At 42.7% G+C, this 26,895-nt stretch overlaps 1 protein-coding gene across 2 annotated transcripts in view; it reads right to left on the bottom strand.

The window, feature by feature from the left end:
- Window positions 1–26,650, bottom strand: part of pibf1 (progesterone immunomodulatory binding factor 1) — a 129,469-nt gene extending 102,819 nt beyond the window's left edge. The window contains exons 1-8 of one of the 2 annotated variants that reach the window (XM_078545990.1): window positions 26,515–26,650; window positions 23,664–23,812; window positions 23,142–23,509; window positions 21,354–21,454; window positions 20,703–20,901; window positions 10,781–10,900; window positions 7,804–7,937; window positions 6,315–6,423 (exon numbers count right to left, since the gene is read on the bottom strand). In XM_078545990.1, the coding sequence (XP_078402116.1) occupies window positions 6,315–6,423; window positions 7,804–7,937; window positions 10,781–10,900; window positions 20,703–20,901; window positions 21,354–21,454; window positions 23,142–23,393 (915 nt within the window). In that variant the 5' untranslated portion in view covers window positions 23,394–23,509; window positions 23,664–23,812; window positions 26,515–26,650. The remainder of the gene's footprint in view (window positions 1–6,314; window positions 6,424–7,803; window positions 7,938–10,780; window positions 10,901–20,702; window positions 20,902–21,353; window positions 21,455–23,141; window positions 23,510–23,663; window positions 23,813–26,514) is intronic. The other variant, XM_078545991.1, reaches the window with a different exon arrangement.
- Window positions 26,651–26,895: the final 245 nt, after the last annotated feature.

Below are 26,895 nucleotides of genomic sequence, written 5' to 3' on the forward strand. Positions count from 1 at the left end.
TCGCGGGATTACTCCCAATGGCACTTGCAAGTGAGTACAGAAATAGGAGGATAAGGCAGATGAATGTGTGGCTGGAAAGATAGTGCAGGAGGAAGGGCTTTAGATTCCTGGGACACTGGGAGTGGCTCTGGGGAGGATGGCACCTGCACAAGCTGGATGGGTTGCACCTGAAGAGAGCTGGCACTGAGTTCCTTGCGGGGCGTTTTGGTAGTGTTGTTGGGAGGGCTTTAAACCAATTCAGCAGGGGTGTGGGAACCAGGAGAGTATATTAGACGGGAATACCAGCGTGCACAAAATACTGGGAGAGACAGAGAGCACTAGCATAGAGGACAATAAGTTAATAGGTTGAGCTGGAGTAAGGGGGGAAAGTCATGAAGTCTAAATCAGGGTGACTGTGCATTTATGTGAATGCACGGAGTATCGTAAATAAGACTGGGGAGTTACAGATGCAGAGTGTCATGTGGAAATATGTTGTTGTGGCGATAACAGAGACCCAGCTCAAGGAAGGACAGGACTTGGTGTTAAATATTTCTGGGTACAAGGTGTTCAGAGCTAGGAAAGGAAGAAAAGGAGGAGCAGTAGTAGTACTGGTTAAGGAGAGCATTGCACTGCTGGAGAAAGAGGATGTCACAGAGGGTAAAAGAACAGAATCAATTTGGCTAGAGCTAAGGAACAAAAAGGGTGCAATTACATTGCTCGGTGTAGTCTATAGACAGCCAATTAGTGGGAAGGATGAGGAGGAACAAATCTGCAGAGAAATTACAGAGATGTGCAAATATTGTAGTTATAATGGGGGATTTTAATTACCCGAATGTAGACTGGGACAGTGTTACGTTAAAGGGTGGAGAGGGGCAAGCATTCCTAGATTGTGTTCAAGAGAATTTTCTACAGCACTATGTGTCCAGTCCAACGAGAAAGGATGCATTGCTAAACCTAGTTCTTGGAAATAAGGTGGGCCAAATAGATCAAGGATCAGTGGGGGAACATTTAGGAGATAGTGATCATTGTAATGTAGAGTTTAGGATGATGGTAGAAAAGGACAAGTTGCAATCCAGAGTAAGAATAATTAGCTTGGGAACAGCAGACTTCAATGGGGCAAGAACGGAGCTGGGCTAGATAGACTGGAATGAAAAGTTGGTGGGTAAAACTGAAGCTGAGCAATGGGCTACACTCAGAAAATAAATGGTTCGGGCACAGTCAAGATATATTCCCTCAAAAGGGAAAGGTAGGGCAAACAAATCCAAAGCTCCTTGGATGAAAAAGGAGATAGAAATTAAGATAAAGAAGAAAAAGTGTGCTTATGACAGGTGTCAGGTAGAAAATACAATTGAGAGCCAAGTGGAATACAGAAGATTCAAAGGAGAGGTGAAGAAGCAAATAAGAGAAGCAAAGAGGGATTAATGAGAAAAGTCTGGAAACCAACATATAAGGGAATCCCAAAATCTTCTACAGGCTCATAACTAGTAAAAGGGTGGTAAAAGGAGGAGTCGGGTTGATTGGGAACCAGAAAGGGGATTTACACATAGAGGTAGGGGGTATGGCTGAGGTGTTAAATAAATACCTTGCATCTGTCTCTACCAAGGAAGCAGATGCTACCCAGGCCATGGTGACAGGAGGAAACTCTGTCACTAGAAGGGTTCAAAATTGATGAGGATAAGTGTTGGATAGACTGTTGGGACCAGATGAGATGCATCCAAGGATATTGAAAGAAGTGAGAGTGGAAATTGCAGGGGCACTGGCCATAATTTTTCAGTCTTCCCTTGATTCAGGGGAGGTGCCAGGGGACTGGAAAATTGCAAACATTATGCCCTTGTTCAAAAAAGGTTGTAAGGATGAGCCCAGCAATTACAGGCCAGTCAGTTTAACTTCAGTGGTGGGGGAGCTCTAGAAACAATTATTTGGGATAGAATTAGTAGTGAAAAATGTGGGTTGATCAGGAAGAGCCAACATCCATCTCTAAAGGAGAAATCATGTTTAATGAATATGCTGGAGTTTTTCGAAGAGGTAACACAGAGTTGAGGGTAATGCTGTTGATGTGGTGCACATGGACTTTCAAAAGGTATTCAATACAGTCCACACAACAGACTTGCGACCAAAGTTACAGCTCATGGAATAAAAGGGACAGTAGCAAAGTGGTTACAAAATTGGCTGAGTAATAGGAAAGAGAGAGTAATGGTCAATGGATATTTTTCGGGCTGCAGCAAGGTTTGTAGTGGAGTTCCCCAGGGGTTGGTATTGGGACCCTTGCTTTTCCTGGTATATATTTATGATCTAGATCTTGGTGTGTAGGGGACAATTCAAAGTTTGCGAATGCAACAAAACTTGGATGCATTGTATACTGTGAGGAGAACAGTGTAGAACTTTTAAAGGGCATAGGCAAGTTGGTGGAGTGAGCAGATAGGTGGCAATGCGGAGAAGTTGTGAGGTGATGCATTTTGGTAGGAAGAACATGGAGAAACAACATATAATAAAGGGTACAATTCAGAAGGGGATGCAGAAGCAGAGGGACCTGGGTGTTTATGTGTATAAGTCATTGAAGGTGGCAGGACAGGTGAAGAGAGCAGAGAATAAAGCATACAGTATCCTCGGCTTAATTAATAGGGGCATAGAGTATAACAGCAAGGAGGTTGTGCTGAGCTTTTATAAGGTACTTGTTAGACTTCAGCTGGAGTACTGTGTACAGCTCTGGGTGTCACACTATAGGAAGGATGTGGGTGCATTGGAGAGAGTGCAGAAGAGGTTTACAAGAATGGCTCCAGGTAATAGAAACTTCAGTTACAAAGATGGATTGGAGAGGTTGGGTCATGAAGGGGCTGGATAGAGTAGACACGGAGAAGCTGTTCCCACTCGTAATAGGATTGAGAATGAGAGGTCACAGATTTGAAGTGATTTGCAAAAGAAGCAAATGTGATATGAGAAAAAACTTTTTCACACAGCAAGTGGTTCGAGTATGGAATACACTGCCTGGAAGTGTGGTGGAGGTAGGTTCAATTAAGGCATTAAGAGGGCATTAGACATTTATTTGAATAGAAACAATGTGCAAGGGTACGGGAAAATGCAGGAGAATGGCACTAAGTCATAATGCTCATTTAGAGAGCTGGTGCACTCATGATGGGCTGAATGGTCTCCTTCTGCGCTGTAACAATTCTGTGATTCTGTGAATTTGTCCATCATAGCTGGAAATCCTCAATACCCAAAGCCAAAGTGAATTTTCCAACTCAAGCCAGGCTTTTTACAGACAGAAGGGGAGGCCAATGAGGGAAACATCTTACAGGCATAATTCTAAAAAGCAATTTTCTACTTAAAAGTGCATTGATATTTTCTGCATTGTGTTATATTTTGCTGAATGCACTGCCAGGTGGAAATGATGAAAATGTCGGTTGAAAACATTGTAATGGAAATACCAGAATGATTTGAAAGCAGGGTGAAAGCTACAATTCTGGATGGATTTTTGGTACTTGCTGGTTTATAAACATTGGCTTTAAAAAAAATTAGATTTTTGCTTGATTGGTTTCCGATTGGTTACTGATTCATCATGGATATTTTTGTGACTTTTAGTACATTTACATTGAGTCAATTGAATGCTTGATTAATAACACAAACCAGTTATTTGAATTAACAAGATAAATGACCAAATACAATGGTCTGGACATGTTGGCTGAGGGATAAGTTGACCAGGACATTGGGCTAAACCTATGCTCTTCTTTGAATAACTCTGTGGGACCTTTAACATCAACTGATAGAGGAAATGGAGCCTCAGTTTAATGTCTCATCCAAAAGATGGCAATTCTGACAGAGCAGCATTCCCTCAGTATTGCACCAAAGTGTCAGCCTAGCCTATGTGCTCAAGTGTCTGGAACAGGGCTTGAGCACAAGACCTTCTGACTCAGAGGACAGAGTGCTATCACTGAGTCAATGCTGACGCACATGTGTAGCATTGTTAAATTTTCTGACAATAATAAACTGTGTTACGAAAGTCAGAAGACTCAGTCCTTGGGAGTTTCCGTGCACATGCAGACCAGGAGTGGGTACACACAGTTAAGCATTAAGTTCCTAGGGCGCCTGCATGAAGAGGAAAATAGAAAGGCATGAAAACCCAGATCACATGACGGGGGGGAGGGGGGGTGGGTGGTGCGGAGCGCCATATTTAGAGAAGAGAGGCCCAGGCAAGGGACAGGGAGAGGTCCCAAAGGGAGAGGGGACATGGGGCGTTCCAAGAAAGAGCAGAAAAGTAGGCTCCAAGCAGGAAAAGGGCTGCAGTTGGCTGACCTTAGGTACAGAAGGCTCAGGAGAAGGCCTGACAATCAAAGAGAGCTTGGGAGTAGCCATGAAGATCTAAGAAGGCAGCAGAAGGTTGGTGACTCCTTGCTATAGGCTGTTGGGGCAAAGGTGCCCCTTTGGAGTAGTGGCATTCTGCTCTGCAGGGCCGAAGAGCTGAAATTGTGCTTGTGAGTTGATGTTTGAGTGCAGACTTGGGAATTCAGGGCAACAGGGTCTTGGGAGACGAGATTGAAACCATGGTGAGCCGTCATTGAGTCTGTCCGAGTTGGAGTAACTTCTGGAAAAAATTTCAAGGCGAGATCTTCGAAGGTGAAGACTGGAATCCCTCGTGAGAGAGGCAGTGTTCCAACAAGATTGGTTGACTCAGTGTTTACTTTTTTGTTATTCATTCAAGAGATGTGGGCTTTGCTAGCTAGGCCAGCATTTATTGTCCATCCCTAACTGCCCTTGAGACAGTGGTGGTTAACTGCCCTCTTGAACTGCTGCAGTCCCTGTGGTGTAGGTACACCCACAGTGCTGTTAGGGAGGGAGTTCCAGGATTTTGACCCAGCAACACTGAAGGAATGGCGATCCAGTTCCAAGTCAGGATGGTGTGTGGCTTGGAGGGGAACTTCCAGGTGGTAGTGTTCCCATGTATCAGCTGCCTTTGTCCTTCTAGATGGTAGAGGTCGTGGGTTTAGGTGTTGTCTAAGGAATCTTAGCGAGTTTCTGCAGTGCATCTTGTAGACAGTACACACTGCTGCTACTGTCCATCGGTGGTGGAGGGAGTGAATGTTTGCGGATGTGGTGGCAATCAAGCAGGCTGCTTTATCCTGGATGGTGTCAAGCTTCTTGTTGTTGGAGCTGCACTGATCCAGGCAAGGGGAGAGTATTCCATCACAGTCCTGGCTTGTACGTTGTAGATTGTGGACAGGCTTTGGGAAGTCAAGAGGTGAGTTACTTGCCGCAGGATTCCTAGCCCCTGACTTACTCTTGTAGCCACAGTATTTATATGGCTAGTCTAGTTCAGTTTCTGGTCAATGGTAACTCCCAGGGTGTTGATAGTGGGGGAGTTCAGCGATGATAATGCCATTGAATGTCAAGGGGTGATGGTTAGATTCTCTCTTGTTGGAGATGGTCATTGCCTGGCACTTGTGTGGCATGAATGTTACTTGCACTTGTCAGCCCAAACCTGGATGTTGTTCAGATCTTGCTGCATTTAGACATGGGCTGCTTCAGTGTCTGAGGAGTCGCGAATGGTGAACATTGTGCAATCATGAATGAGCATCCCCACTTCTGACCTTTTGATGGAAGGAAGGTCATTGATGAAGCAGCTGAAGATAGTTGAGCCTAGGACATTACCCTGAGGAACTCCTGCAGTGAATGTCCTGGAGCTGAGATGACTGACCTCCAACAACCACAGCCATCTTCCTTTGTGCTAGGCATGACTCAAAGCAAGGGAGAGTTTTACCCCGATACTTACTGACTCAAGTTTTGCTCGGGCTCCTTGATGATACACTTGGTCAAATGTGGCCTTGATGTCAAGGGCAGTCACTCTTGCCTCTGGAATTGAACTCTTCTGTCCATGTTTGAACCAAGGCTTTAATGAAGTCAGGGGCAGAGTGGCCCTGGCAGAACCCAAACTGAGTGTCTAACGTCTGGGTGGTCGAATATGACATTTATTGTGCAGTGTGGTGTGTTCGATCATCTTTTGCCTGTTAATTCACATGTACCTTATATTAACCCTGAATGTTAGGGTATAAGATAGATGTTGTCAACTGTTATATTTCCTGACCTTGTATAGTAAAGTTTATTATTATTTGTTCAAAACCTGTGGAATCTTGTGGCTTTATTCTCTTAGCAAGTGTCTTAAATCTCAAACTTTGTCTACTTTGAACAAAAAGTTACTGGTCCCGAAACAGATCATACGAAGACCCTGGGGGGCTTGGCCCAGGATCATACCAAATGAAGAAGAAAATGAATCAATAAACATCCAGTAAGAGTTAGAAGATACATTACCCCTAAGATTAGTAAGGACACATCAACGGTCATACCTCTTTGGTTAAGTCAATTCTCTCCTTAGTTTGTGCCTTGTGTGAGACTTCAAGTAATTCTAGCTTTTTTCTGAGCTCTGAAGTCTCCCGATCAAGTGCATCTCTCTCACTGAAACAAATCACATGGAATGTGACCAGACACATAATAACTATAATGTGTAGAGTTAAAAACTCACATACATTTCTCATTCCTAAATCTGAGCAGGTATCAAACAAGATAGCATTGGCAAACTATCATGAGGTTTAATCACAGCCTTTGTTTGTGTGTAGCTATGTATCGTACATTATAACTCTTGCAAATAGCTGCAACCACCTAACCCCATGAGGTTTACTTCCTGTGTCAAGTCTTTTTTTTATGTCAACATTTATAATAGCAAAATGCTATATCAACATATTTTTACTTTCAAAATTAAATGTCAAAAGTTTGTGTCACGTTGCTGTCATCAATCAACTTTGATTGCTTTCTGAAGGGCACTGATATCCAAAAGATAGCACTGATTTTTCATTCTTGTCACATTTTGATTCAATAGAGCCAAAGTCAATGTTTGAACTATTTATCAACTACTCACTTGCAGGATATTTACACAATAGGGCAACTAACAAGAATAATTAAAGGTTCATCATAGTTCAGTGTCTTGCAATATATCGGAAGTCTTCTGTATAGCAGACATTTAGACATTTCAGCAAATTCTTTGACTTAACCAAATTCTATTAAATTTTACATTTCAGTCCTTCAAAAGCAGGGTAGCAGGTACACAAATGACAATATAACTCCAGATTTAGGACCCAGTCTAATACCAGAACATGGAGGCCTTGTGGCATAGTGGATAGCATTCTTGCCTCTGAGCCAGAAGTTCCAGGTTTGAATCCCACCCCAGAACTTGATGGTGAAGGAAGGTGCATTCATAACGCAGCCAATCAGGTTGAGTATCAACCTGCAAATCCTTCCAACACATGCCAATGGCAGGCGGTAAGAGCAGAGAGATTCCTGAGCAGCAATGTGATGGAAAGAAAATTGGAGTCTCTACCAACATTATCAATAGCTCCATAATACAACACGCATGAAAAAAAAGCATTTGCCACAGCAGCTCGGACTCCCTAAGTGAACTGTAGCACATCACCACCATCTAGTACCAGAATGAAGTGGTATGACATACTCAAGCAGGGCACCTTATACCACTTGGTTTCAATGCCACTTGAAGTGCAATTCCAATATGGTGTCAAACAAAGCTAAAAAAAACAAGATCTGAGGAAGCCTGCTTTCAAAATATTCAAATTTAACCATCTGACTGTAGGACTCTCTCTCATGGAATTGAAGTGCAATTCAGATCAGAGACCACTCACAGTACAAAGCAGGATTTTGACAGGTGCAAAATGGGTATTACGTTTTATCTTTTATCAAGTTTTGGGTCTATACTTGAAGCCGTGTCCAAAATAAATGCACAATTATAGAAAACAACTGCCAAAAAAGAGCAATGAGTGTACTTACTGCTTCACTCGGTCATAATTCTCTCTCTTATAGTCTGCTTGCTGAATAAGCTGTTTGGTGTCTGCTAGTTCCAATGTAAGGTGCTGACAACGGACTTCAAGATCAGAGCGAGTTCTCCTTTCAGATTCATAGCTCTAAAGATTTTAAGTGTGGCACAGGTTAAGCACTAAATAAATGTGCCTGAAACATATAGCATGCCACAATGACTCTAAATTGCACAATAATCATCTTTTGACCATCTCTCCACAGAAAGGGTCTCAATAACTTTAAAAAAAGCACCAAGGTGGTTAAAATGCAAACTATCTTCATAATCTGTAAACACTAATTATTTTTTAGTCTGTCTCAGTAATTAATAAATGGCTCACAGCCACCAGGCTAGTTCCAGGCGCTTGAAAGGGAGTGTTAGACACAGGTCCTTCCCTCCACATGTGAACGTGGAGGTAAAAGTAGAGGCAGAGATGTACATACAGGCATTCGGATCCAGCAGATGCCAGGCTCAGAAATTTTCCACGTAGGAGTTATTTCTGTCTGTGTAAACTGAGATGACTCACTGACAGTGAAGCATAGTGTGTTCATTATTTTGTATTATCACATGAAGATAATTTGTATTGGTGAAGTGAGTCTGATCATAACTATAACTGTATTTTCACATGCTGTGAAAGGAAGCTGCTAAACAATTCGTAATTGGCCTCATCTTGCCAGGTGTTTTTCTACTATCACTTCCCTGCACTATGCTATTATATAGTTAGACATTGGATAGTACCCCTAAATACACCCCTACATATAAGTCACTCAGACTGTTTACAGGAGTAAAAACACCGCTATATCAAGAGCCTAAAGATCCAAAGCACGTTTCATTAAAAGCTGCAGTTGTATTGTTCCACCGCTTCCCAAAGCACATTAAAAAAACTTAGTATTTCTAGCATGATCTCAGGCATGTTTAACAGGCTATATTTAAGTTCTGGGTACAACATTTATTGGCGCATTTTTGTAAAATGTAGCTAGAAAAGCAAACAGAAAAGTGATGAACAAAGCTTTAGGGAAGAATAAACAGCTGTCCAGTCTCCACAATACTTTGCAGATAGACCAAGATGTAAGATTGACAGACTAAGTCACAGTGATCGAAACGTAGTAAGTACCTGGAAATGCAACTTTCCTCAACCGCTGAAAACAGAAAGCCTCCACGTAAAGCTATCTGTCTCTTTTTGGAGTTGGTGCCACGTGTTAAGACCAGGAGAAAACTAATTGTTATTACATTACACAGAAATATAAACATTTGCCTGAACTGTTATGCAATCCACTATTACAGATGAGTGTCAGCAGCTTATGTTTCAGTGTTCAGCTTCCTCTCACACAAAGGGGAGATGGTAGTGTACAGGTAATGTCCCTGGCCCAGTAATTTCAAGGCCCAGGCTAATGCGCTGAGAAATTGAATCCCACCATGGCAGCTAGTGGAATTTTCTTGCAATTAATAAAATCCAGAACATAAGGCTAGCCACAGTAATGGTGACCACGATAACTATCATTGATTGCTGTAAAAACCCATTTGTAACATACTTTATGGAGGGAAATCTGCCACCCTTACCTGGTCTGGCCTGCATGTGGCTCTCGATCACATTGTGGGTCTGGAATCACACATAGGTCAGAACAGGTAAAGATAGCAGTGAACTAAATGTGTTTTTATGACAAGCCAGTAGCTTCATTGTTATTATTAATGAGACTAGCATTTTATTTCAGATTTATTAATTAATTGAATTTAAATTCCCCCAGCTGTCGTGATGGGCTTTATACTCGCGTCTCTGAAGCACTAATCCAGGCCCCTGAATCACAAGTCCAGTAGGCATTACCACTATGCTACCATCGCCACAAAGTTTTACCCTGGGCAGGACACTAGGAGGGATTACAAAGAATGGAATATTGCAAATGGTGTGCCCAATAGAAACATGCTTCTCTTTTACCTGATCAGAGAGTCATGAAATGCATTCATACCATAACTGCAGAATCAGTAAGGAGTGATTTGCTTTGCATGGAACTGTAGCCTGAATCCAATGTCAGATTGGGCCCTAACCAAAATGGGAGTCTCTCAATTTGCTTCGCTTCAGTCAGTTCAGGTCTTCATGCACAATTTGCACTTCCAATTCAGCCACAGTGCCAAGTGCTTTCAACTTCACAGAGATATTAACCTTGTTAACTGTGAATATCCTGACAGAGAGCAAGTGAAGGGCTGTCAAAACTACTTGATACTACCACTGAAAGAGAAAATATAGCTGCGAGATGGAATCCAAAACAAGAGGAAATTTTAAAAAAGTGACATTTCAACTAACAGCAATTAAGACAAGCAGCGTGAAAATGAAAATAAGTTTATGAATAGATGAAGACTAATGTTATTTTGTATGAAGCTAATAAACAAACATAAACTCCCACTCCAGTGTCAGTTGATTGTTAGGACGATCACTTTTTTCCATGTCCACCAGCAATAAGGCTCCTTTCATTATTCAGAAAGAGTTAAAAGGAAGGAAATTTGGCTGCAGGAGCGACATGAATATAAGTAAGAGAGACTGCAGTCAGTGGAGTGGATATAGGAGAGTAAAACTAAACTGCCGTACATTTGGTAGAGGAAAACAGAAGTTGCAGTAGAACAAAATGCACCCTGGAAAAAACACAACAAAATGTGAAAAGCGACTCTTTAAAAAGATAGTAGCGTGAGATAAATGGTGTAACACCATATAATTTAAAAAATGGTGGTCCATCCAAAAGGCTGCTTGAATATACAGATCAGAATGTAGAAATGACATTTTTAAAAATAGCTGTGAGGCAAACAGTGCAACTCTTAAAAAAGCAGTGCAAGCCATTCTTTTGAATAAATCCACACAGGCATGATTATATTGCAACTAAGTAGGATGAGGACACTAGGATGGTCAATCCATCTTAAAGTAACATACTCATTTTAATTTTTAAAATATCAAACATTACCAACCTCAATCATGTTGTTCAATTGATTTTTCTGGCTGTTGCTTTCTTCCCAAAGGCTGGTTTTCTTTTGCCGAAGCTCTTCAATCTCTTCCCTCAAAGGTCGCACCACTTCATAAACTTGTACCTAGCAATAAGAAAGAAGGTATGATAGAGGATTATAAACATCATGGCAGTATAATTACTTGTGATATATTCCACAATTTACCAAATAAGGTCTACAAAATCATATCTTTTCTCCCAGTGATGTACCGACACCACATGGACTGCAGTGGTTCAAGAAGGCAACTCACCAACACCTTCTCAAGGGCAATTAGGCATGGACAATAAATGCTGGTCTAGCCAGTGACACCCAGATCCCATGAATGAATAAAAAAAGAGCTTTAACCGGAATGTAAAAAGCCTTCCCCAACATTATACTTAAGTTATGGAAATAAATTAAATTTGACAAGGCAAGTGGAGGACAGTACAACATTATTCAGATACAAGACTGATAAAGCTTGGCATTTCACATTACACTAACTGAAGCATTCTGTTGCATCATGAAAATGGAGATCCCAGTATCTCAGTCTGACAGCCACTCAAGTTTTAATTTTACTTCCTTCATGATAGCAGAACTTTAAGAAAATAACCAAATTATCATATTACAGTAGAATATCATAAACTGCTTTGTTTCTATGTTCATTTTCATGACTTTAGTTTGAATCAGCTTTACTGATTTATGTTTCTGCTCATGACTTTTCTTAGACATATCTTCTGTTAGATCTATATAAGAGATGTTTGTTGGAAGTGTAACTAACAACTTCACTTGCTTATGGATGTGGCTCTAAAGTCAGCATAAGATATATTTAAAACAACTACTTGCAGTTATATAACTCCTTTAAGGAGAAAAACATCCCAGGGTGCACTGAGCTGTAAAGGCTATTTGGAGGGTCAACTAAAAGCTTGAAGAGGTGGGATTTTAATGGGGGTCTTAAACAAGGAGAGGGAGATGGGGACACAGAGCGGTGTCGAGAGGAAAATCCAGACCTTAAGGTCAAGGTAGATGAAGGTGCCTATGGTGGAGTGAAAGGACTGGAAGATGCACAAGGGGCCAGAGCTGGAGGAACAGAATTGTTAAGGGATGGAAAGGGCTACAGAGATAGGAAGGGATGAGGCCACTAGGCATTTAAGCCAAGGCATGAGAATGTTAAATAAGAGACGTTAGTGGACAGTGAACCAAGGATGCTGAGTGAACAGAGATTGGTGCATCCCCACGCACTTTCCGATCCCCTTTTTTCCAATAATTTATATAGATTTTTCATTTCCCACCTATTTCCATTATTTTTAAATGTATTTCCATCCATTGTTTTATCTCTACCTTTTAGCCTATTTCGATCCCTTCCCCCCACCCCACCCCCTCTAGGGCTATCTGAACCTTGCTCATCCTGCTTTCTACCCTTAATGTTACCTATTAGCACATTTCTTAGCTAATATCACCACCGTCAACATCTCTTTGTCCTTTTGTCTATGACATCTTTTGGCAATCTCCACCTATCGCTGGCCCTCTATCCAGCTCCACTTGTCCCACTGCCCCTTACACCAGCTTATATTTCACCTCTCTTCTATTTTTCCTTAGTTCTGTTGAAGAGTCATACGGACTCGAAACGTTAACTGTGTTCCTCTCCGCAGATGCTGTCAGACCTGCTGAGTTTTTCCAGGTATTTTTATTTTTGTTTTGGTGCAGGATTGGGTTGGGGCTGCAGAGTTTTGGGTAAGCTGAAGTTTATGGCAGGCTTGAGGGTGAGAGCCTTGCCAGGATAACACTGGACTAGTGAGTCTGGACTTGACAAGAGTGAGGAACAGCAGATGGGCTGAAGCAATAACAGAGATGGGTAAAGTTCGGGAGGTGGGAGTAAGCGTGCTTTTTGAGAGATATGGAGTCAGAAGTTCAATGTGAGGTCAAGAGGATACACAGATTGCATATACACGTTGCTAGGAGTGTACTATAGGCCCCCAAATAATGGAAGGGAATTAGAAGAGCAAATATGTAGGCAAATTTCTGAGTGCAAAAACAACAGTTGGGGACTTCAACTACCCTAATATCAATTGGGGTACGAGCAGTGCGAAGGGAGATAGCTGAAGAGATAGTGGAGGCGTTAGTGGTGATCTTTCAGAAATCACTCGAGTCAGGTAGGGTCCCAGAGGACTGGAAAATCGCCAATGTAACCCCCCTGTTTAAGAAGGGAGTGAGGCAAAAGATGGGAAATTACAGGCCGATTAGCCTGACCTCGGTCGTTGGTAAGATTTTAGAGTCCATTATTAAGGATGAGATTTCAGAATACTTGGAAATGCATGATGAAATAGGGCAAAGTCAGCATGGTTTCATCAAGGGGAAGTCATGCCTGACAAATCTGTTAGAATTCTTTGAGGAGTTAACAAGTAGGTTAGACAAAGGAGAGCCAATGGATGCTATCTACTTGGACTTCCAGAAGGCCTTTGACAAGGTGCCGCACAGGAGGTTGCTCAGTAAGATAAGAGCCCATGGTGTTAGAGGCAAGGTACTAGCATGGATAGAAGATTGGCTGTCTGGCAGGAGGCAGAGAGTGGGGATAAGGGGGTCCTTCTCAGGATGGCGGCCGGTGACTAGTGGAGTTCCGCAGGGGTCAGTGTTGGGACCACAACTTTTCACTTTATACATTAATGATCTAGATGAAGGAACTGAGGGCATCCTGGCTAAGTTTGCAGATGATACAAAGATAGGTGGAGGGACAGGTAGTATTGAGGAGGCGGGGAGGCTGCAGAAGGATTTGGACAGGTTAGGAGAATGGGCAAAGAAGTGGCAGATGGAATACAACGTGGGGAAGTGTGAGGTCATGCACTTTGGTAGGAAGAATAGAGGCATAGACTATTTTCTAAATGGGGAGAGAATTCAGAAATCTGGAGTGCAAAGGGACTTGGGAGTCCTAGTCCAGGATTCTCTTAAAGTTAACTTGCAGGTTGAGTCGGTAATTAGGAAGGCAAATGCAATGTTGGCATTTATTTCGAGAGGACTAGAATATAAAAGCAGGGATGTGCTGCTGAGGCTTTATAAGGCTCTGGTCAGACCACATTTAGAATATTGTGAGCAATTTTGGGCCCCGTATCTCAGGAAGGATGTGCTGGCGCTGGAGGGGGTCCAGAGGAGTTTCATGAGAACGATCCCAGGAATGAAAGGCTTAACATATGAGGAACGTTTGAGGACTCTGGGTCTATACTCGATGGAGTTTAGAAGGATGAGGGGGGATCTGATTGAAACTTACAGAATACTGAAAGGCCTGGATAGAGTGGACATCGGGAAGATGTTTCCATTAGTAGGAGAGACTAGGACCTGAGGGCACAGCCTCAGAGTAAAGGGAAGACCTTTAAGAACAGAGATGAGGGGAAACTTCTTTGGCCAGAGAGTGGTGAATCTATGGAATTCATTGCCACAGAAGGCCATGGAGGCCAGGTCACTGAGTGTATTTAAGACCAAGATAGATAGGTTCTTGATTGGTAAGGGGATCAAAGGTTACGGGGACAAGGCGGGAGAATGGGGTTGAGAAACTTATCAGCCATGACTGAATGGCGGAGCAGACTCGATGGGCCGAATGGCTTAATTTCTGCTCCTATGTCTTATGGTCTTATGGCACAGAGGCCACAAAATTCTTGAACTGCATTCAAGAGAACTTTTTCAGCCAGCATGTAACAAGCCCAAACAGAAGGGGTGCAATTCTGGATTTAATCTTAGGAAATGAAGCTGGGCAAGTGGATGAAGTAACAGCGGGGGACCATTTTCAAGATAGTGACCATAACACAGTTGATTTAGCATCATTATGGAAAAGGGCAAAGATAAAACAGGAGCAAAAGTTCTAAATGGATTTATGAAAGGAAAATCATGTTTGACAAACCTACTCGAGTTCTTTTGAGGGCGTAACTAGGAGAATAGATAAGGGGGAGCCAGTGGTTGTGGTGTATTTGGATTTTCACAAAGCTTTTGATAAAATCCTACGTAAGTGGTTAGTGTATAAAATTAAAGCACATGGGATTGGGGATAGTATATTGGCATGGATTGAGAATTGGTTAGCAGACAGGAAACAGAACGTAGGAATAAATGGGTCTTTTTTTTTTGGAGTGGCAGGCGGTGACTAGTAGGGTACTGCAGGGATCAGTGCTTGGGCCCTAGCCATTCACAATACATATCAATGATTTGGATGAGGGAACCAAATGTAATATTTACAAGTTTGCTGACGACATGAAACTTGGTCGGAATGTGAGCAATGAGGAGGGCGTTAAGAGGCTTCAAGGTGATTTAGACAGGTTGAGTGAGTGGGCAAAAAAAATGGCAAATGCAGTTTAACAGGGATAAGTGTGAAATTATCCACTTCGGTAGAAAAAACAGAATGGCAGAGTGTTATTTAAATGGTGATAGATTGGGAAATGTTGACGTAAAAGGGACCTGGGTATCCTTGTACACCAATCAAGCACAGAAAGCAAGCATGCAGGTGCAGCAGGCAGTTAAGAAAGCAAATGGTACGTTGGCCTTCATTGCAAGAGGACTTGAGTACATGAGCAAGGATGTCTTACTGCAGCTGTACGGGGCCTTGGTGAGACCACACCTGGAGTAGTGTGTGCAATTTTGGTCTCCTTACCTAAGAAAGGATATACTTGGCATGCAGAGAGTGCAGCGAAGGTTCACCAGACTGATTCCTGGGATGGCAGGATTGTCGCATGAGGAGAGATTAGCCTTCATTCACTGGAGTTTAGAAGAATAAGAGGAAATCTCATTGAAATATATAAAATTCTGACAGGGATGGACAGACTGGATGCAGGGATGATATTTCCTCTGGGTGGGGGAGTCTAGAACAAGGTGTCACAGTCTCAGAATATGGGATAGACCATTTAGGACTGAGATAAGGAGAAACTTCTTCATTCAGAGGGTGGTGAACCTATAGAATTCTCTACCACAGAAGGCTGTGGAGGCCAAGTCACTGGATATATTTAAAAAGGAAATAGATAGATTTCTGGACTTTAAAGGCGTCAAGTGATATGGGGAGAGCACGGGGATATGGCAGTGAGATAGAGGTCCAGCCATGATCATACTGAATGGCGGAGCAGGTTCAAATGGCCAAATGACCTACTCCTGCTCCTATTTTCTATTTTCGTAAGCAGGCTGGTGGGATAGGTGGACACATCGCAGATGAAATTTAATGCAGAGAAATGTGAAGTGAAACATTTTGGTAGGAAGAACGAGGGGAGACAAAAGAAGCAAAGGCAATTTGAGGAAAAACTTTTTTCTTTTGTGCTGTGACCGGTTAGGATCTGGAAAGCACTGCCTGAGAGTCTGGTAGAGGTAGAATCAATCGTGACTTTTTAAACAGAATTATATAATTACCTGAAGAGAAAATACTTGCAAGGCTATGGGGAAAAGGAGGGGGAATGGGACTAGGTGAATTGGTCTTGTAAAGAGCCAGCACAGACATGTTAGGCTTAATGGCCTTCTTCTATGCTGTAATCATTCTATGATTCTAAATTGGGAGGAGACAAGTCTTACAAAGCTGAGAGGTGAGTTGGTGAAAGTGGACTGGATACAGCTACGAGAAGGGAAAATGGTGTTGAATCAGTGGGAGGCATTAAAAAGCAAGATTCTACAGGCAAAGTGTATACGTGTCCCCACAAAGAAAAAGGGTGGTACTGCCAAATCTAAAGCCCCTGGTTATCCAGAAGCGTACAGGGTAAGTTAAAGCAGAAAAAGAGCTTATGACAGTCACAAAAAGCTTAATCCTGTTGAAATCCTAGGGGAGTATAGAAAGTGCAGGGGTGAAGTAAAAAGGGAAATTAGGAAAGCAAAGAGAGGATACAAAAATATTGGCAGGTAATATCAAAGAAAACCCAAAGATGCTTTACCAGTACATTAAGAGCAAGAGAATAACTAATAAAGGGTAGGGCCTATCAGAGATGTACATGATAACGTTGATGCTGAAGATGTGGGCAGGGCTCTCAATGAGTATCTCTGTCTTCACTAAGGAGAGGGATTATGCAGACATTCTAGTTAAGAGGAGTGTGAAATATTAGATACAATATACATAATGAGAGAGGAAATACTGGAGGGACAGCATCCTTGAAGGTGGGCAAATCACCAGGGCCGGATGGATTGTCTCCCAGGATGTTAAAGGAAGCGATGGAGTAAATAGGGGATGCTCTGAGGATCATTTTCCAATCCTCACTAAATGCAGGCAAGGTACCAGAGGATCGGAGGTCTGCGAACACTGTACCAATATTTAAAAAGGGTGCCAGAGATAGGCCAGAAAAATTATAGGCCAGTCAGTGACTTCAGTGGTGGGCAAATTATTGAACTCAATTCTGAGAGAAAGGATAAACTGTCACTTAGAAAAACACAGATTGATCAGGGATAGTCAACATTGTTTTCTTAGGGGGAAATCATATATATTAACTTAATAAGATTTTAGTAAGGCATTTGAAAAGTTCCCAAATGGAAGACTAGTCTGAAAAGTGGGATCCCGTGAGATACAGGGGAAGGTGGCAAGTTGGATCCAAAATGGGCTCAGTGACAGGAAACAAAGGGTAATGGTCGACGGATGCTTTTGCGAATGAAAAGCAGTTTTCAGTGGTGTTCCACAGGGCTCGGTGTTGGGTCCCTTGCTGTTTGTTGTATATATTAATGGTTTGGACTTTAGTGTGGGAGGCATGATTTGGAAATTTGAAGATGACACAAAAATTGGCTGTGTAGTTGACAGTGAAGAGGATAGCTGTAGTCTCCAGAATGATATCAATGATATCAATGGTAGAGTGGGCGGAAAAGGGGCAAATAGAATTCAATCCGGAAAAATGTGAGGTAATGTATTTAGGGAGGGCAAACAAAGCAAGGGAATATTCAATAAATGGGAGGATATGGAGAGGGTTCAGGAAGTGAGAGACCTTGGATTGCATGTCCATAGGTCCCTGAAGGAGGCAGGACAGGTGGATAAGGTGGTAAATAAAGCATATGGATGCTTTCCTTTATTGGACGAGGTATTGAGTACAAAAGCAGGGATGTAATATGGAACTGTATAAAACTCTGGTTAGGCCACAGCTGGAATTTTGTGTACAGTTCTTTGCTCTGGACTGCACTGGAGGGAATGCAGAAGAGATTTACAAGAATGTTGCCAGGGCTTGAAAATTGCAGCTATGAGGTAAGATTGGATAGACTAGGGTTATTTTCCTTAGAACAGAGGAGACTAAGGGGTGACCTAATTGAGATGTACAAAATTATGAGGGGCTTAGATAGGGTAGACAGGAAAGACCTGTTTCCCCTAGATGAGGGGTCAATTCCCAGGGGCCATGGATTTAAGGTGATTGATGGAAGGATTAGAGGGGAAAAAAGGGAAAACCTTTTTACCCAGAGGGTAGTGGGCGTCTGGAATTCACTGCCTAAATTGGCGGTTGAGGCTAAAACACTCAACTCATTCAAAAGATACTTGGATCTGCACCTGAAGTGATTTAACCTGCAAGGCTACAGACCAGGTGCTGGAAAATGGGATTAAAAATGAGCAGCTAGTTTCTATTTTTCTCTTTTTTTGGCCGGTGCACACAAGATGCGCTGAATGGTCTCTTTCTGCGCCATAATTTTTCCATTGTTCTATGATTCAACCTAAGATAGTGGCTGATGGAGGGGTTTGAATTCATGGTCAGCGTATAATGTTATTCAGATAATGTTTCTTTCCATTGTCTCTGCTTGGCTTTCAGTCTCTTCTTCCTGTCTTTGATTTGCAATCATTCATGTATCCTTCTCTCTACGATAAACACGTCCATTCTCTTCCTCAATTTCTTCTCAAATCCTGATTTATTTCTTTTCTTCTCCATCCCTTCACGTTTTCGCTCTTTGCATATGCTACCTTGTCAGCCTGCATCCACCAGAAATTCTGGATCATCCAAGATCCTCCACCTGCAACTTGTCCCACATGAAGATTGCTCCTGTCACCCTCACTAGCTCTTTTCCGTCAGATTAAAAATCATTGTTCACATCTACAAATCTCTTCAAGGTCCACAACTTTTACCAGCCATACATCCCTTCTGGTCCTGTGAATCTGACCTAGTCTAAGCACCCCCAGCCCCACACCTCTATTAGTTGCTGAAACTTCTGCTATTTGTTCTCAAGCTTGCTCTCTGATGTCCTCTACATCTCCATTCCTAATTCTAAAACGAACTTTTTAACTAACCTTTACATCATCTCTTCTAATTGTCCGACAATGGCCTAGTGTGGACTAACATTCCTTTTCAATGATGCACCTTATGATCGTTATCGACATTAAAGAATCTCTATAAATGCAAGTTGTTATTGTTGAAGAGGAACTAGGCAGGTCAGACTGGCAAGAGGTTATTTTTTATACAGTACATTGCAATAAAAGTATCAACAAATGAGCAGCTGATTGTAAATTGGAGGCAAAATGCTTCTGAAGACAGATGTTTAATATATGGCACATTCATGAATTAAGTTCAGAATAACAGGCACAGGATATGCTCTGTAGAAAATACTTCAAATCAAGATAATGATTTTCAAATACGACACTATGGCACCATCTGGTGAGAAAAATTGATCATAGCAGATCCAGGAACACAAAGGGGAAAATAAGCAGCATATAGGCCAGGATCTTCAGGTTGGCTCACCGACGCATAAAATGACGTGGGATGACGTCCCCGTGTCATTTCCATTTTCAGGTCGGTGGGTGCGGGGGGCGGGGCGGGTGCAGCCAAATCAGCTGTGCACGCTCCAACATGTCAACGGCCCATTGAGGCCATTTAAAAATTAATTGAGATAATTAATGGACCTGCCCGTCCAACCTTAAGGTTGGCGGGCAGGCCGGGAGCCCCGGCGGGCTTCAGAAAAAGCATGAAACCTCATCTACGGGCGGGGCGAGGTTTCCTAGGGGTTCAAATAAATGTATGCTTAAAAGTGACAGACATGTTCCAATTCATGCGACAGTGTCACATGAGGGGACATGTCAGGGAAATTTTATTTTTGCACCTTCACCATTTTAAATTTGGCACCGATCTCCCTGAGACTGCACTTAGCCTCAGGCAGATGAGTGTGCTCTTTCGTGCGCATGTGCGCAAGAGCACTCTCTTGGCTGAGGGATTCCATCCACCCCCCCCACCCCCGCCCCGCACAGGGAGTGCATAGTGCTTCCTGATGGATGTCACGCTGGGCGGGCTTTAATTGGCCCACCCACGTAAAATGGCGGTGCGCCCCCAATCGGAGGCGCGCTCGCTCGTGCCCGCTCCTGCATTTACCCCCCCCAATGGGAGGAAAATTCTTCCCATAGTGTTTTTTTTTAAAGTGAACTATTGAATATCAAGTTTACACTTAATTGGACATAATCCAGGATACATTAACAATTAATTGCTGTTGGCAGGTTTACTGAACCTTCGTATTCTCTTATTGTATTTTTAAACAAAAGATAAAAGGCCTAAAAAATCTTTAGATTTGTAGAATCATACAATCTTACAGCACAGGAACTGTCATTTAGGCAACCACCCCTGCTCCAGCTCTTTGAGAGAAACTGTTTACTTAGGCTTCTCTGCACCATAATAACTTTATAATGCTCTTTACATTTTGTATATTAAGACACCTAACTCCCCTCCTTCATGCAGTCCTTCCCAATGCTCCCATTCATCTTGATGTTTCCTCATTCCTTAATCTACTCTCATTCTCAACCTACTCCACATTCCCTATTTTCAACAGAATCACTATATTGTTCATTTGTTTCCTAATCTTTAAAATATTCCCCATCACACTAGCTTACATCCATCCCCACAGTTTCATTAATAGGAATTGTACAGGACTGCAGTTCATGGCAATTAAATATTTTCCTCAACAGTGCTATGCAAAGGGATAGATTACAGGCAAACCGAGCTGTTAAGATTTTACTTACAGATACATATTCAGGTATAGAAAGCTGGTCATCAGACCTAGTTTTCAACTCTGCATACTGATCTTCAGTCAATTCCAGATCACGCAAACTGCGGCGAATGTCACCTGCACGTTCTTGCAGCTGCTGATTTGTCTCTTCAAGTAGTTTCTGTCTCTCTAAAATGGTTTCCATTTCTTGTTTTCGTAGATCTTGTCGTCTCCTGTGCCATATAATAAAGCGATTTGTTAGCAGAGGTGCCTTTTTTTAAAAAATGCACATTTTCTCTTTCTGTGATGTGTCAGGGTTAAAACACACTTGGACTTTGATAGCAGTGGGAGCAGAGAAACAAAACTGATAAAATGATTTAGTTATCTAATGGAGTTACTCAAAATTGCACACTGAATGTAGTGGCCATTCTGATTTCTGCCCTTCCAGTTCACCTCCAGATACAGCAGTAGGTTCAGGTGATCATGGCATTTATGCTAAACATTTACTTCTGATTCAGTCGCTTACCAAACAAAAAAAATTCAGAATTAATTCTATATTAAAAACAATATTTTTTGCCCCACATGGATTCTATCAGAGGGACTGCAGCTTTAAAGTTTGGAACACTGAATACTCGGATAGCAGATTTTAAAAAATCATCACATCATACATGTGTTGCAGACTCACCTGGCATCATCCTGCTGAACTTTCAGCTGGTTCTCCAAACGGACCTGCAGCAATTGCTTCTGGTGAAGGGAATCATTCAGCCTTTCCTCTAAGTCTTCTATCTGTGCCGCAGAGAAACAGTGTGAAAAATTGGGGGTCTGGGCAGGGACGAGGAGCATGGTGGTTCAACTCAATTGGCTTAAAACAATGCATTACTGCAGAGCTCTAAAAGGCTTAATCTGTTCAGAATTATGTTTGCCTCTGTAAAATGTATCCCATGTAAATGTGTGCACTTACACAAAAAAATGGTACCCAATAGCAGGGTTCAAAATTTCAGGATGAAATCACAAAAAAAAATCAAAGCTGGGAGCGGGGGGGAGAGAAGAGGGGAGGGGGGGGAGAGAAGAGGGGAGGGGGGGGAGAGAAGAGGGGAGGGGGAGAGAGAAGAGGGGAGGGGGAGAGAGAAGAGGGGAGGGGGGGGAGAGAAGAGGGGGGGGGGAGAGAAGAGGGGAGGGGGGGAGAGAAGAGGGGAGGGGGGGGAGAGAAGAGGGGAGGGGGGGGAGAGAAGAGGGCGGGAAGGGGGGAGAGAGAGGGGGGGAGAGAGAGGGGGGGAGAGAGAGGGGGGGAGAGAGAGAGAGGGAGAGAGAGCGAGGGAGAGAGAGAGCGAGCGAGCCATCAAGCAGCTCACAATTAAATGAATATAACACGAGCAGCAACAAACAGCCTAGACGAGGGGTGGAAGAAAGGAGGACAATGTGTGAGTGTGAGAGAGAGATAAAATGTGGTCACATTTGTTAATGAAAATGAAAAAGGAGCCCCTGAAAGCCAAAAAGTAGCCACTGAAAATCAAAACATAGCCTTTGATGAAATTAAGCTCGGCTGTGTTTTTTCTCAAAAAGAGCCCTTGTAAAAAAAAAACCTTGACCCCTGCCTTAAAGGACATTTAGTACCACATGTCTCAGTCAAAATTAGCCATGATCCACAGTGTTCCATATTTAATAATCTACGCATCTACTTATAACAGAGCTGCATATGTACAGGGCTGAAATAATACCTTTGGTAAGGTACACTGTAAATCCTGCAGTAAAACGAAAAACCTTGTTACTTATACACTTTGTTTTGTGAAATACTTAAACCAGCAAAGGTTGCAATATCCCACTGGCTCCTTACCATTGAATACAATATAACACGGGAAAACATTGTAGCCACTACATTGTACAGTTAGTGCAAAGTATGTATTCAGTAAAAAAGGAACTCTTCAACTCTGCAGTGTTCCTTGCAATACGTCAGGCATTTTAAAAATGCACAGGATTGCCTAAGAAATATTTTCTAAGAATCTGTTGTATACTAAATGTTGTAAGTATAAGTACTGCTTCAACTAGCTTATTTTTCTATTCAAGGAGGATATAGCATTCACTGTGGATAGTAAGACAAGAATCCTAATTACTTGAAAAGAGCAGATGCGTATTATGGGAACAGTTAATGCTATCATTTCTTCCATATTGATTCAATAACCTGAAGCAAGATTTACAGAGAATGTACAGTCCAGAAAACAGGTAATTTGGCCCAATCGGTCTGTGATGGTGTTTATGCTTTACATGGGCCTCCTCCTTTCACCCCATACCACCTATCTTTATCAGCATATCCTTCTTTTCCTTTCTGCCTCATGCACATATCTGGCTTCCCCTTAGATGTACCTATGCTATTGGTCTCAACTACATCATATGGTAATGATTTGCACATTCTAACTGCTTGTTCAACAAATTAAAACATTAAATTAGTCTGAAAGGGGCACATTAAAGAGCTTACTTTCGTGAGATATTCCACCTTCAGGTTGTCAATGATCAGGTTTTTCTGCGATAACTCAATTTTCAGGAGTTGTAAGTTGTGAAGAAGCTCCTTCCTCTCAATAAGCTGTTTGGTGACTTTAGTGGAGGCTTCTCTCTCTTCTGAAGAAGAGATGTCATCGGTCGGCACAGTCGTTTCTAAACTGATGTCCTCCGACTCAAACGAGCTGGAAACGTGGGCTTTGTTATCATCTTTACTCTTCTTCCGGGACATGGCTTTTTCTGGAAGATATACTTCCACACCGGATGCAGACACCAGGTCTTAAATACGAAACAAAGAGTATTTAAGTCGATCTTCCTCCAAGGTGAGGATGGGCCAATCACCTCCTCCTAATGACCCACAGAAACAGGTTACAGATAACATAAGCAATTGGGGCTTTAATAAAGAAACATTTTCAAAAGCAAAATAAACATAAAATAAAGTTAAAACAAAAAAAAAAATCAGTTCTTGCCGCAAGTTCTAGGGTTCAAGCCAGGTGAGTACCTGTTCTTATTTTGTATTCATTCACAGGACGTGGGCATCGCTGGCAAGACCATCATTTGTTGCCCATCCCTAGTTGCTCAAGGCGGTGTTGAGTTGCCTTCTTGAACAGCTGCAGTTCATATAGAAATATTCAGCAGGTCAGGCAGCATCTGTGGAGAAAAAAAAAATCAGAGTTAACGTTTTAGACCTGTCACAGAGCTGAAATGTTAATGCTGTTTTTATCTCCACTGATGCTGCCTGACCTGCTGAGTATTTCCAGCATTTTCTGTTTTTATTTCACATTTCCAGCATCAGCAGCATTTGCTCTTGCAGTTTGTAAAGTGTAACTACGTCCATGGTGCTGTTAGGTAGAAAGTTCCAGATTTTGACCAGTCACAGTGAAGGAATGGCGATATACTGCCAAGTATGTTCGTAAGTCAGGATGGTGTGCAACTTGGAGGGGAATGTGAAGGAAGTGGCGTTCCCATGCATCTGCTGCCTATGGCCTTCTGAATGGTACAGATCATGGATTTGGGAGGTGCAGTCAAAGAAGTTTTGGCAGGTTTCTGCAGTACATTTTGTAGATGGTACACTCTGAAACCACAGTACGTCAGTGTTGGAGGAGTGAATGTTTAAGTTGGTGGATGTCGATCAACTGGGCCTATTGTCCTGGGTGATGTTGAGCTTCTCAAGTGTTGTTGGAGCTGCACTCATCCAGGCAAATGGAAATTGTCCATCATGCTCCTGACTTTAGCCTTGTAGGTGGTGAAAAGGCTTTGGGTGTAAAGAGGTGAGTCTGGCCTGCTCTTGTAGCTATGGTATTTATGTGGCTAGTCAATTTACATTCCTGGTCAATGGTGACCCACGATAGTAATGAAACTGAATGTCAAGGCTAGACTTTGTCTTGTTGGAGATTGCCTGGCACTTGAGAGATGCAAATGTTACTTACCACTTACTCAGTGCCATACAGGGGGATGTAGAATTTTTAAAGGAGGCTTTTACAAATGAGGCATTAAACCAAGGCTCAGACCGTCTTTTCAAACGGATAGAAAACTCTTACAGAACTATTCAAAGAAACACACCCTGGTGTCCTGGCAAACAATCTTCCCTTCACCAACACAAGCAATAAAACCAATGTTATCACATTTGCTTTCTACCCTTAATGTCACCATTAGCACATCCTTTAGCTAATATCACCACCTTCAACACCCCTTTGACCTTTTGTTTATGACATCTTTGGCAATCTCTCCTTTGCCTCCACCTATCACTTGCTCTCTATCCAGCGCCACCTGTCCCACCCCTCTTAAACGGCTTATATTTCACCACATTTCTATTTCTCTTTAGTTCTGATGAAGAGTCACACGGACTCAAAACGTTAACTCTGTCTTCCTCGCCACAGATGCTGTCAGACCTGCTGAGTTTTTCCAGCAATTTTTGTTTTTGTTTCAGATTTCCAGCATCCGCAGTATTTTGCTTTTTATCACATTTGCTGCTTATAACAGTCTCCGTGTTAAACTGCCTTCTGCTTTTGCCCACATACTAGTGACAGTATTTCAAAAGCTTTTTAAATATGAATCACTTTTATAAGTCCTGCCGATACAAGCCTAAATCAGGCTTTTCTATGTATCTCCATTTTCCTTTCAGCAGGGGTATTAGGTGGGATGGAAGGAGGGGGGAGGGAAAGCAGATTGACATTTGAAGTCTAAAGCCCATCAGAAATACTAGGGGGGTTAACAATCAGGGTGTTGGTCTAATTTAAAATGGTCAAATGTTCTATCCTTCAATGGCCCGGTCCCTCCCTATCCCTATAACCTCTATGAAGATTCATAGAATGATTAAAACACAGGCCATTAAGACTGTTGAGTCCATGCCAGTTCTCTGAAAGCGGAATTTAGCTGATTCTACTCCCCTGCCCTTATTCCGTGGCCTTGCAATTTTATTTTTGTGTTCTTCCAATTACGGTCTTGTGTGCAGCCCTGATTTTCTCACCTCACCAATCATGCTTGTGCCTTCATCTCCCTCAGCCCTAAGCTTTGGAATTCCCTCCTTCAACCTGTCTACCTCTCTTTCATCCTTAAAACCAATCTCTGTGACCAAGCTTTTGATCATCTGTCCTAATATCTCCTTATGTGGCTTGGTGTCAAATATTGTCTGCTAATGTTCCTGTGAAGTGCATTGGAATGTATTCAGTTAAAGTGTTACATAAATGCAAATTGCTGATTTTTTTTCTGACTAATGGGTGCATTGTTTCCATCATTTGCTGTTTCCATTGGAGATCACTTGTATCTGCAGTTCTTTAGTTCTCCATTTTGGTCTTTTTACTTGTATGGGATTTTCCTGTATTTTTGCATTGCTTCAGTTATTCACAAGTCCTTTGTTCTCTCATTTGTTTTCATTGCCTCACTCGGGTGTTTTGTGTCAGTTAACGATTTCCTGATTTGTTCCTCCTCCTGTCTTCCCCTTTTTCTGGGCTGAAGGGATGAATCTTTGACGAATCTTCAGCATCTGTAGTAAGTTTGCTTTATGTGTTTGAATGAATTTGGCTCACCCCATCTGTCAAAAAAAAGTCCAGTCCTTCCTCCCCCCACCCCAACCCTTTACTATGCATTTCCAAGCTTTGTGTGACTTCCAGTATTTGCAATAGAAATGTTATCAATTATAATTATGTTTAAAAACAGCTTCTCGTTTGGCGAGTGCGATTTGAACCAGCTTTTTTCGCAAGAGAATCATCAACTGTTTTAAACAAAAGCAGCGTTAGTTGTCAGTGTGATTGTACCAGTCCAGGCCCATGGCAACCGTGGCCCTCCCTCAGTCAGCTCCCCAACCCCAATCAGTACCCGGATAGCTCAGAGTCAGACTAGCACCGACTTACCCGGCTCAGCCACCGGCACAAACCCAAACACACTCTGCAGCAACTTGAAAATGCCGCCTCGACCCCGGTGATTCACCAATTCAACAAGCAGCAGGACCCCGAGCAACACCAGCGAAATAACAACCAGCAGCGCCCCCTGTTCTGGAGGACCGCGCCCAGCAGCGCCCCCTGCTCTGGAGGACCGCGCCCAGCAGCGCCCCCTGTTCTGGAGGACCGCGCCCAGCAGCGCCCCCTGCTCTGGAGGACCGCGCCCAGCAGCGCCCCCTGTTCTGGAGGACCGCGCCCAGCAGCGCGCCCAGCAGCGCCCCCTGCTCTGTAGGACCGCGTCCAGCAGCGCCCCCTGCTCTGGAGGACCGCGCCCAGCAGCGCCCAGCAGCGCCC

This window comes from Cetorhinus maximus, chromosome 7 (assembly GCF_964194155.1).
Source record: "Cetorhinus maximus chromosome 7, sCetMax3.hap1.1, whole genome shotgun sequence".
Classification (NCBI taxonomy): domain Eukaryota; kingdom Metazoa; phylum Chordata; class Chondrichthyes; order Lamniformes; family Cetorhinidae; genus Cetorhinus; species Cetorhinus maximus.